We start from the raw sequence: 10,992 nt of genomic DNA, 5'->3' as shown, positions 1-10,992 counted from the left end.
GAATTTTAAAAAAATCACTCTTCATTAGCTGAAATAAATTTACATTATACAACACTATATGCCGGGGGAGAAAAGGGAATGGGGGTATGAATATACACGAAAATGCAAATTTTTGTCCCAAAAAGGGGTAAAACAAATTACATTTACAGCATGAAGGTTTACAAATGTACATCTGTACAACCAAGGTAAGCATCACTACTAAATTAGCAAGGCTTGTAATAAACATCGAAATGAGAGATTTGTTTTCAAACTGTAAACTTACACCTATTAACTACACGTATACAATGCATATATTTATAGGAAGCAAAAAAGCTATCTGAATATTTAGTCAATCATGCTAAATGTTGAGCTATCAAGTTTACTTTTCAGTGGCCCCTTTTCATCAATACCTATTTTTTGCATCTACAGTGAGAAAGCAAATTAAATGCTCAACACTTGCAAATCCTTACAATTCTATATGCAAAATAAAAAAATACAAATCTCTACTCTTCCTGCATCATAAAACTGACTGTAAAGTTAATACAGGGTTCACTCCTTTTCCAACAGTGTACTTTACTGAATGGAAGCACCACCATCATTTCAATCAATCCCTCTACCTTGTACAACTATTAAATATAAGTATATACAGCATTTTTTTTTTTTTTAATACATCGCTAGAGAAAACCTTAGGGCACCTTTTTTAAAAAAAACCTGCATCCACAGCAGGTGATGAAAGCGAGTCTTTAGTTTCCACTGTTGTTACTCCCTACTTTAATTTGCTGCGCCCTGTTTACTATTTGGATAGTATGTTGTGAACCACCAAAATACAACTTAACTTTTCAACATGTTAAATAATGCTTATGCAGCTGATCAATTGTAATCTGGTATAAAAGACTTCACACAAAAGGGGAAAATAAGGATTAATTCTATATACAACTCTATAAACCTGTTGTGCTATGATGCTGGGTAGACCTACCAGATTGCAAGCCAGTGTATTAAAAGAATACTGTACTTTTTCCCTTTAAAAACTATTTCAGTGACTTTACAAGGTAAAAATTTACAAAATATGTGACAGCTATTTTGATACAATTACATCATATACAGGCATTCTGTGCTTTGCCAGCCATCCAATCTGATAGGTCTCCAGATCAGGGCTGGAGATATTTTTTCTTTTTTTTTTGGCCCCTCTACACCACACCCCACAGGAGTTCTTGGAAACTCGCATTCCCTTCCTTTTCCCTTTGCTCTTCTCTCTCTTCTTTTTTTTTTTTTTTTTTTTTTTTTTATAATTCACTCCCCAAAAATATACACAAGAATAAAAATTTTACAAATGGATGAACAAAGTCAATAAATAGATTTAAAAAAATCAGAACATTTATAGTTAAGTTGTATGTTTTGATCATTCACAATTCAACTTCTCTTCTAGCTCTTCTTGTCTTTTACAGCATCCCATTTGGCGGTCCACCGATTGGCCCCAGATCAGCACTGTTCTTCAGGTAGTACTTTTCCAACTTGGCCAGAATGTGTTTGCCATAGGTGTATTTACGCAGAGTTGTGATGTGGGGTCGAATCTGTAAGAACAAACGTGTTAAATTTTTCCCCCTCCCCCCTCAAAAATTTTAACTAGAGGTTACTGCACCTTAAAAGTCTGATATATATAAAAAAAGGTCAGAAGCCTATGTTTCAAAATTTCTGGAGTTTCTGGAAAGTTGCAAAAATTTGTGGTTCTGAGTTCACTAACAAGTGCCATACCTGTCACAGGAAAAGGGAGGCAGCTCCTTCATGGGAGTACCCTGTTGGTGACTGGGGGAAGCAGAGCTCCTACAGGAAAACACTGGGCCCTGTGTTCAATAGCCTGGGGCAATCAGGGCAATAGCACTTCTGGCCCCCTCTGACTGTTCTTAAGCAGAAAATGCGTCTGTGTATTAGGAAGTGTGGGAATCTCTTTTGGGAGATCTGCAGAATGGATTTATACCAGCAACCAGCACATAAAAAGAGAAACCCATATTTCTTCTGTTATATTAATAAAATCACCAGATACTATGTTTCTGTATTAAAAGTATTTTCACAGAAAAGCTGGCACGAAGAGGGGATATGAAATCCAAATTTTGAAACTTTTCTGTAGATTTCTAGTTCAGTGCTCAGATACCAAATACATTCTGCTTTATCAAATGCCACCTAATTCAATGTTTATACATCATATTCTAGATTACAGAACTAGAGAGTTTTACATTATAGGGAAAGGTATTCTAGCAGAAAAATTAGTATACATAGCATCTTCCAAAGCAATAAAACTATATACAAATATACCTTGTGCATTATTATCTTCCGCTGAGCAGGTTCAGCCATATCAATCATCTTCTGAACAACATAGTTGGCATACTGGTCCTTCATCATGGTGTATAAGGCACTGTGAGGACCATCATTCTGGCAACAGACCTCATCAATAAGTAAAGCTCTTTCAGCACGAGAAGCGTGAGTCACACATTTTTCTACCACATTGCTGAAAAATAAGACAAATGCATTGTCACTTAAAATGTAACATTCTTATAAGTAGCAATTTTAAATTTATCTGAACAGTTGAACTGTGTTAATGCCACTGAACAGCACACTGTAGACGTACCAAACCCTGATGTCCAAATCTTTAGTCAGTAACAATTGAGAGGATCATACACTCCTACTCACGTAAAAAAAAAAAAAAGTAATTTTCTGATCCTTATTTTCTTGTAGAAGATATTTTCCACTGGACCTCATGTTGGAGGTGTATTCTAATACGTTTGTTTTGGTTGTGGGCCCTTTTAAGATACAGCAGAGAAAGCCAGATATGAAGCTTCCTGCTTTTTGAATAGAGGTGTTTTTCAGGAGCGTGCCAAGATTAGAGATACTGACAGATATTTCTTTTTGTACAGGAAGGCTCTGACCTTCCAGGTATTTCAGAAGCTGGAAGGGCCATCAATGCTTGTAAGACAGCAAAGTGATTGTGGTCCTAAGTTTGTGCTTTAGAAATCAAGCAAGTTCCAAGGAGAGAATTACGAACAGTTCTATTTAAGCAAAGAAAAATAAAATCCTGATAAACTCGCCAATTTGCATACAATAGATTTTTAACTCAAATGCCCCCATAATGTCATAGTGCATTTCTACTTGAAGTTGACACGGTTAGCCTCACTAAATCAATCAGGATGAATTGAGGTGAATTCTGTGGTTTTCTTGACAGAAGGCATATAATCTGTATTTCAGCCAGAAGCACAGAAGGATGAATTTTTAGGTTCTAATTTTAGAGTAGTTGAGGATTCCTACAGAGTCTTTGAGACTTTCTAATGCACAAAATCCTTGTCAGGCTGAACCACCACTTAAGGCCAGCCTTTTAATTCTTGTGAATCGCATGGCTGAGTGATAAGACACTCGGGAACTCCCAGCTTATCCTATTCAGCAGTACCAAGCAAGTTTTAGGAGAGCTCTTCACCTGTCTCTGGGGATCCTCACATGGAAACTTGGAATCCACTCCATGCAGTTGTATAAGATATACAAAAAACATCCCATAAACCAGTGAAATCTTCGTTTTGCTTTCCCTTCCCAAATCTAGTATAAAAATACCACTATAAAAACAAGAAATTTCAGGAGGCAGGTTACAAAACAAGAAACCCCAACCTTACCATATCCTTTTTGTAACCTGATAAATAAATCCAATACTACAACTTCAAAAGTTTAACAAATCTTTAATGTATGAAAGATGTACGATACCTGGCAAATTTGTGCTGACTCAGAGCTAGAACTTTTCCTCTTATTTCTGAAACAATTTTACTCTTGTCTTCAGGACGACCATGCTCCAGTACATGTTGAATAACGTAATTTCCGTATTGATCCTGAAAATAAGATGACTTCAATTTTCTTTTGTGTTCATACCAAGTAATCCATTTTGTACATTTGTATAAACTTGCAAATTACTATTTGCACAATGTAAGGAAAAATACAATAATGTCAACATTACAGAAACTGAATTTTGCCAGAAATACTGCATCAAGAATTACTTAATGGACTACACTCATATGCAAAATGTAAATAAGCTGTAAAACCAGCATTTTGCTAGAGTACCTTTTATCATCTTAAAGAAGGAAGTCCTCAAAATTAAGATCATCATTCTTTCCCAGCTGTAGTATCTCCCTGAACTTTGGTTCCTCAAGACAGTTGTGTTTTAACTAGAGACTTGTATATACAAGAAACCACTGAGAAATAAATGAGACTGTGACAACATAGCAAAAGGCAATTCTTGCCTTGTTACGTGTGGAAATTCCTACTGAACACTGAGTCCCTTCCAGCAGTTTAAACTGATTCAACTGCAAAGCCATTTGTAGCACTCATTTTGTTTGTCTGAGACCAAGACGGGAAATCGTGTTGCATAAGATCTTTTGCCTTCTTTTAGAAAAGATGCCCTTTTTGTGTAAGAATGTGCAGCATTTCTATTTTTGACAATGTACTTGTGATTAGATGTTCTTAGTAGTTATCTGAAGGACACCTGAGTGAATCAAGATAAACCTCAACAAGGCGATCTTTGCAATAAAAAAAAATACACTAATTCTGTGCATTTACAAAGTATGCTTGAAGCTACAGTCAAAAGTGTAAAAAAAAGGCTTTTTATATCTTCTTTGCCTCCCAACTTCCAAATTCATTTTCATTAAAACTATGGAAGGAAAGAAAAAAAAAAAAATCAATGTCTACAAAACTAAAAAGAGGCAAATGCATTTAAAACTATTTCTTAAACTAAGAAATAGGAATAAATTATATCCACCTAAGCTCTAAAATGCATTACGAGCCCACATGCACTAACCTGCACTAGCTGCTCTGTGTGTTGATGCAGTTCTTCCAAGATAGGCAAGGTCTGCTCAGCAGTACAGTGTTCCAGAATGCGCTGAATTACTCTACAACCATATGGATGAGTTGAAAGTACAAAGACCTTAAAACAGGATTGCAAACTGAAGTTAAACCAAACGAGGTTTACAAATATAGCATAGCATGACATTCAAAGTGGATTTGAACATGGCAACTATTTCTATTGAAAAAAAAGTTCTGCCTGCCAATATCAGAATTCCATCTTCAGCAAAAGTCAGGAAAAGATGAAAACGCAGTTTTTTGTGTGTCAAGGACTCCAGTAATTAGACAACTAGGAATCCAAGTTTTCATCACCATGCTTCTAGCCTAGTTAGCTGCAAAGGGAAGCCTGGAAGTATGACCCTTAGTTAAGCACTGTTCACCGCTCAAATTCCCCTTTTAACTTTGTACTTCATTTTCAAATTTTAGGTTTATGGCATTCATAAAGACAAGTTCAACTATTGCAGCTGATTTTCTCTAATTTCACATATCAACATATACAACCAGCTCCCTGTTACAGATACGACGCTTGTAAGGAAGTTTTCAAAACGCTCAATCACAATTTTGCTTATTCCTTTTGCTTCCTTCTAAAGAAGCTGGGTTTGTGTTTTGGGGATTAATTCAGAAGATTTAAGAGTCAGTGTTGGTCAGAACTGAACATAGACTCTTGTCTGATTACACATTGATCTAAACGATGCAGGTAGATAAAAAAAAAGATATATACTGTTACATGACATGACTAAAGTGTGGTATCTTTCATTTGCCACTTCAGACTGGCTAATATTTTTAATCCAGAATTACTTGGAGCTGAGGATGGATGTCCAGTAAATAGTCAACGGGCTCTAGTTACGCTTTAGAAACTGCATCTCATCTACCCCAAACACAGTTTTCGATGTAAAATGATCAGACTCTAGAAATCTTGGTATGCCAAAACAACAATAATTTCGGTATTGCTGTTGTGTAAAACGTGAGAGAATTTTAACAGAGCCAAGTTGGTAAGATTTTTATAATTCTTTGAGACTATAAAAGTACATGTTTGTCTCAGAGTATTAAAATTGTATTTAGTTGCAGCATACTTTGTAGCCTGCAGCACAGCATCAATCTTATATTAATAACTTTTTTGGAAACAAAACAAAGCTCCTAATCTTAAATAAAGAAATACCTCTCCCTTCACTTAACACTAGTCCATATGCAGGGAACAGGTTAGTAAATTTCTTCAAAGTATTTCTTTAATGATAGACATTAACTGGGAAACACTAGAAGACAGACTTGCAATATAAGCAACAGAAGAAAAAGATATTTTAATGAAAAATATATGCTAGAGAGCAGATACTTCATTATTACATAAAAATGGCAATGCTGACAATTAAAGAAGATGTGAAAAGGCATATCACAAAGCTTAAACAGAAAGTCTGTCCTTAAGTCAAATACCTCTACTGTTATTTGTAATACATCCACACAGGTCTTTCTGAAGCCTTGTCTCCAACAGATTCATCTTTTTACAGCATGTTAACTGTCTCTTCAAAACAAGCTGACTGCAATGTGTCAAACACTATCTTGTATATGCAAATGGTGGAAAAATATCTGCAAATCAAAGCAACCTACAGAGGAGGAAATGAACTGTTGACACTACCTGTCCTTTGAATGCATCAATGATGAACTGGAGCGACTGGGGTTGGACACACTCAATACATTTTTGTACAACATGGTTTCCATTTTGATCTTTCACACATTTCAGAACATGGCCATCCAACTCTTTCACCATTTCATTCTGGAAAAAAATCCCATTATTCTTGTCTTTACAATGATTCCCACCACCACCACCACCACCACTTCAAAGGAATATGCCATTTCATCCTAACTGTTCAATCTTCACATTCACTAGTGGTTTACTTGTGTACCTCGGCAATTTAACTTAAACAACTATTTTAGGCCCTAAGGCGTTTCATAATGAATGGAACGATCAACAGTTTATGTAAAAAGATGGATGCAATAAAAAGAAAAAGTATCGCTCTAACTTACAATTACCTGCTGGTCAGGTGAGATTGACTCAAGCGCTTTCTGAATAACACGACAACCATACATCTGTAGGGCTAGTGGCAACACATGACCACGTATGCGTGTTGCTAGGGCCAACTTCTGATCCAGGCTTCCAAACTAAAAGAAAACAGATATGCTGCTAACAAATGTAGACATATTGGAGTATGCTGTAACTCACATGACAGAGTAAGTACTTTCATGACATATTAGAGGTTTACAGCATGCCTTGAGCGATTTTTCCCTTTGTATTTTTGGTAGGTATATTCACCAGAAGCTTTTATATTTTAAATGCAACATTTTGTAATATTCCACATTCCAGTCATGTACCTTCCATCAAACGCATGATCTTGAAAGACAACAGAAGAGATCAAAAGTAATTTATACTTGACTGACCCTAGGAATATATAAGGGTAATAACCCGCTTGCTTAGAGAAATTATACCAGCAAATTACAGATTACTCTAATGTACTAATTGAAATTAGATTTTCTGATATCTCAAATTTGTATAGGTCAGTGTATCCTACAACCTGTATACAGCAAGCAAGCTGTAACAAGATGAGTCAGGGAGGAAAGCTTTCAACCCCTGAAGTAGGTTCTTGGCAACAACACGTGGCTTAAAGGATCATTCTTACCATGGTCACTTTGGGAACTCTAGAAATACTTGGGCTTTGCAGAGCAAAACCAAATGCTTTTGTACTCTGGCTGGATTAGAGTATAATCCAACCAATGCTTTTCAGCAGTAGCTAATTCTTGCCTGTATTATTCCCTCCACAGAGCTACTACAACCTTCTGTGCTGCTCTGTGTTGAGCAGAGTAGAAGCCAGTCAAGCTTCATAATAACTCTGTTCCCAGATCCCCACAGAAGCTCCTGAGACAGCCCAGTACAAAAGATCACACAAGTGATCATCTGGACAATCTGCTGGGTGGCACCAGCAACGTTCATGCAGCACTGCTGAAAGCTGTCAACTGCCCCCCCTCCCCCCCGCCTCAGGTGTCACCTCAGGCTCTGAAGAAAGCTTGAACAACCTCATCCTCCTAATAATGAATCAAGTCCCTTACTACACCTAAGACCCAGTGCACTTTTTTCTTCATAACTCTTCCACAGAACTAAGATGAAAACACTCAATTGACGAAGATTATGTATCCACCCAACCTAACATTATGGAAAAAACCAGCAACTGACGACCCTTGTGCAAGATCAAGATCAAGATCTTGCATTCCACGTCAGCCACGCTTTTCAGAAGACATTTTGATTTGTAAAAAAGAATACAAAAAGGAAAAAAATTGAGCACATTGTTTTGTAGATTACTCATTAAAAACTATATTCCTGTTTACAGCAACCATTTTATTTCTGATCGGACATTTTCCAGCTTCACCTCTATCCACCCAAATACTGTGATATGGTCCCTGATTTAAAGTAGGCTATGCTAGATACCTTTCCTACATAAGACTTTTCCAGGACACGAGTATTGCTTTTTATTCTCTCTGTAAATAAAATCTCGTAACTTTTTTTTTTAACTCCATATTTTTTTAACAAAACCCAAAGCTGTTTTAAATACTAGTTTTAGTTATAGTGGATGTATCTTATGACAAACCCTTCCTCAAAATTCTTCCACCTCAATACATTTTATGTGAGTTTCTTTATATACAGAGCAAGATATAGTTCACACAGCTATTTATTTGGGTGCAACAGCATTTTCCAGATCCACGAGATGCCAAGTAACCAATAAAAAGTATCCTTCCAATCTTTATGTTCCCCGTAATCTGCTGAAAGTCTCTGTAAATTACATTTAAGGGCTTGCAAAGCCAGAGTGTGCAGCCTCAGAACATTCACCAGTGTATGCACCACCAGTGTAAAGAGAAACTGTGCTGTTACGAAAAAAACAGGGGAAATCCACACACAGCGTTATACACTTAGGTTCTGTGGTAAAAGTCCAATAGATTTCTGCTGTGAAGAAAAACCCCGGTTACATTTAATCAGATTGTCCAGCATTTAAATTGCATTTCTGTTCATACACTGCTCACCTCAAAGAACTTCTGTATTACATAGTTTCCAAACACATCAGTCATCAATTGATACGCTGCTTGCAGGATCTCATTAAATACCATCTGGCGCTCAGCTGGAGTAGCTCTCTCTAGCTTTTGCTGTATAAATCTAAGTGCAAAAAAAGGTACATTATGTTTTACATAAATAACAGGAAAACCCTTCAAATGCTGTTTCAATGAGACACCTCAAAATTCTGAAGTATTCAACGTTTATAACTTATTAAAATGAAAGTAGTGCCTTTGCATATAAAAGGATACATTTTAGTAAAATTGTACTTAAAACCTTTCATCTGAAAAGGATTAAAGATGAAAAGAATAACAATAACTAAGTACCTGATGGATACATTAATGAAAAATGGTTCTACATTCCAGATACCAGATATTTCATTTTCTTAATCAACACCTTTTTGATACCTAAATACTAGAATTTACAAGTCTAGTTATAAGGCTGCTTCTACACTGAGAACTTCTACAAGCAGATAAATTTATATGACTTTTATAATGAAATTTCCTAGAGAAGGAAAAGGTCAGTGTAAGAGCATGTGCTCCAATTAATGGCATGCTTTGCATTAAGATGACTAGCAGCTAATTCTAATGTTTGATGTTAATATAACAGTATCAAAGCAGTAAAATACTACTAAGTTATTAGCTATACTATAATAATTACCTAGAACCATGCTGGTCTTGAGAAAATTCAACAATATGTCCAACAAGGTCTCTTAGTTGAAGATTAGGGAAACGATTGTTTCTGAAATCTTCCAGCAATCGACTGCGTCCAGAAGGCATAATATCAGACCTACTGTAACGAAGGCGTGAAGGTGGGAAGAGCTGACTGGTGGAGCTAAAAAGACTGGAGGTACTTGCGGCACTACGATACTTTGCTTCGGCTCCAGGTGCTGCAGAAATATAGCGACCACTACCATTTGTCAGTCCTCCTACAAGGAAGCAGTTCTGTCAGTAAAAGCCGTAAGGAAAATAAACAACAGCAAAACAGTAAGTGCACTAGAACTACAGATACACTCTGGAGTCAAAAAAGAACAACAGTGTTGTCTTGTTGTATTTACCTCATTGTGGCTGAAGGAGTTAGATAACTTTATCTTCCAGTAAATAAAAACATTCTCCTCCTATTTTTATTTTATGTGAAGGGCACCATGAAAAGAAGTGTCATTAGAAGAATATAACAAAGCAGGTAAAGTGAGCACCTACTCAGACTCACAGAAACTTAAGAATTGGTGGGTCTTGGCTTAGTGGGCAGATTTCCACTCCACAAGTAATACTGACTTATACCCTTGTTAGTACTCTCAAAGTCAGCCAATTGTTTCAAAATAGACCATGAAATCTGAACTACCCTTCAGTCCCTATTGAGGTACCTTTCCAACTTATAGTTTGAAATGGCGTTTTTGGGGAGGCACGCATGGTGCCTCTTGTCATGCCGTACCTGTTCTGCAGAATGTTTGATGACTTCAGCATCCCAGGCTTTCAGTCTGGTACCTCTTCTGAGCACTACGTATGTCAAATTTCAAACCAGGTAATAAGAACGCTCTATTTAATTCTAAAACAACCAAACTGAACTGAAGTTCCCTTTAGAAACATGAAGTCCTTTCCTTGCTGTGAAAACATTCATCACTCTCACTACACTTCATTTTTTCTTACTACAAACTGAATGGCCTTCCTATGCGTAAGTCCTACTCCTTTTCAGCAGTGATTGCACTCACAGCTATCACCATCTCTCAGACCTGTGAATTTCGCCTCACAGCTTGCTCTCTAACCAGTTTATGTCACTCTGAACTCGTCCAGTAGGTTTCTCTCCCCTCCACTTTACAACAGGCAGCAATTACTGTAAAAATGCAAAGCATCCTCCTAACTACATTATGATTTTAAAAGGGATACTACTACTATACTACAAGCAGAAATGTTTGAAGACAATTCCTACCTAGAAACCTCAACTCTAGTACTTCAGCCCTTTCAACGTCAACAGAATAAATAGCTACAATTGAACTTAAAACAAATTGCAGTTATGTGCTGTTTGAATGGTGCTCTTTTCAAAAAAAAAAAAAAAAA

The 10,992-nt window shown here is 36.6% G+C and overlaps 1 protein-coding gene across 5 annotated transcripts in view; it reads right to left on the bottom strand.

Annotated features, from left to right (window-relative positions):
• Positions 1-1,253: 1,253 nt before the first annotated feature.
• Positions 1,254-10,992, bottom strand: part of PUM2 (pumilio RNA-binding family member 2) — a 44,417-nt gene continuing 34,678 nt past the window's right edge. For 4 of the 5 annotated variants that reach the window (XM_010136936.1, XM_010136932.1, XM_010136934.1 and 1 more), the window contains 8 exons: positions 9,599-9,866; positions 8,911-9,040; positions 6,874-7,002; positions 6,479-6,616; positions 4,805-4,930; positions 3,721-3,842; positions 2,290-2,482; positions 1,254-1,550 (listed from right to left, as the gene is read on the bottom strand). In XM_010136936.1, the coding sequence (XP_010135238.1) occupies positions 1,419-1,550; positions 2,290-2,482; positions 3,721-3,842; positions 4,805-4,930; positions 6,479-6,616; positions 6,874-7,002; positions 8,911-9,040; positions 9,599-9,866 (1,238 nt within the window). In that variant the 3' untranslated portion in view covers positions 1,254-1,418. Of the gene's footprint in view, positions 1,551-2,289; positions 2,483-3,720; positions 3,843-4,804; positions 4,931-6,478; positions 6,617-6,867; positions 7,003-8,910; positions 9,041-9,598; positions 9,867-10,992 lie in introns of all 5 variants that reach the window. The other variant, XM_010136935.1, reaches the window with a different exon arrangement.

The sequence above is a fragment of the Buceros rhinoceros genome, unplaced genomic scaffold, assembly GCF_000710305.1.
Source record: "Buceros rhinoceros silvestris isolate BGI_N320 unplaced genomic scaffold, ASM71030v1 scaffold32835, whole genome shotgun sequence".
Taxonomy (NCBI): Eukaryota; Metazoa; Chordata; class Aves; order Bucerotiformes; family Bucerotidae; genus Buceros; species Buceros rhinoceros.
The sequence above is the reverse complement of the archived record's forward strand: the minus strand, read 5'-3'. Positions and strand labels throughout refer to the sequence as shown.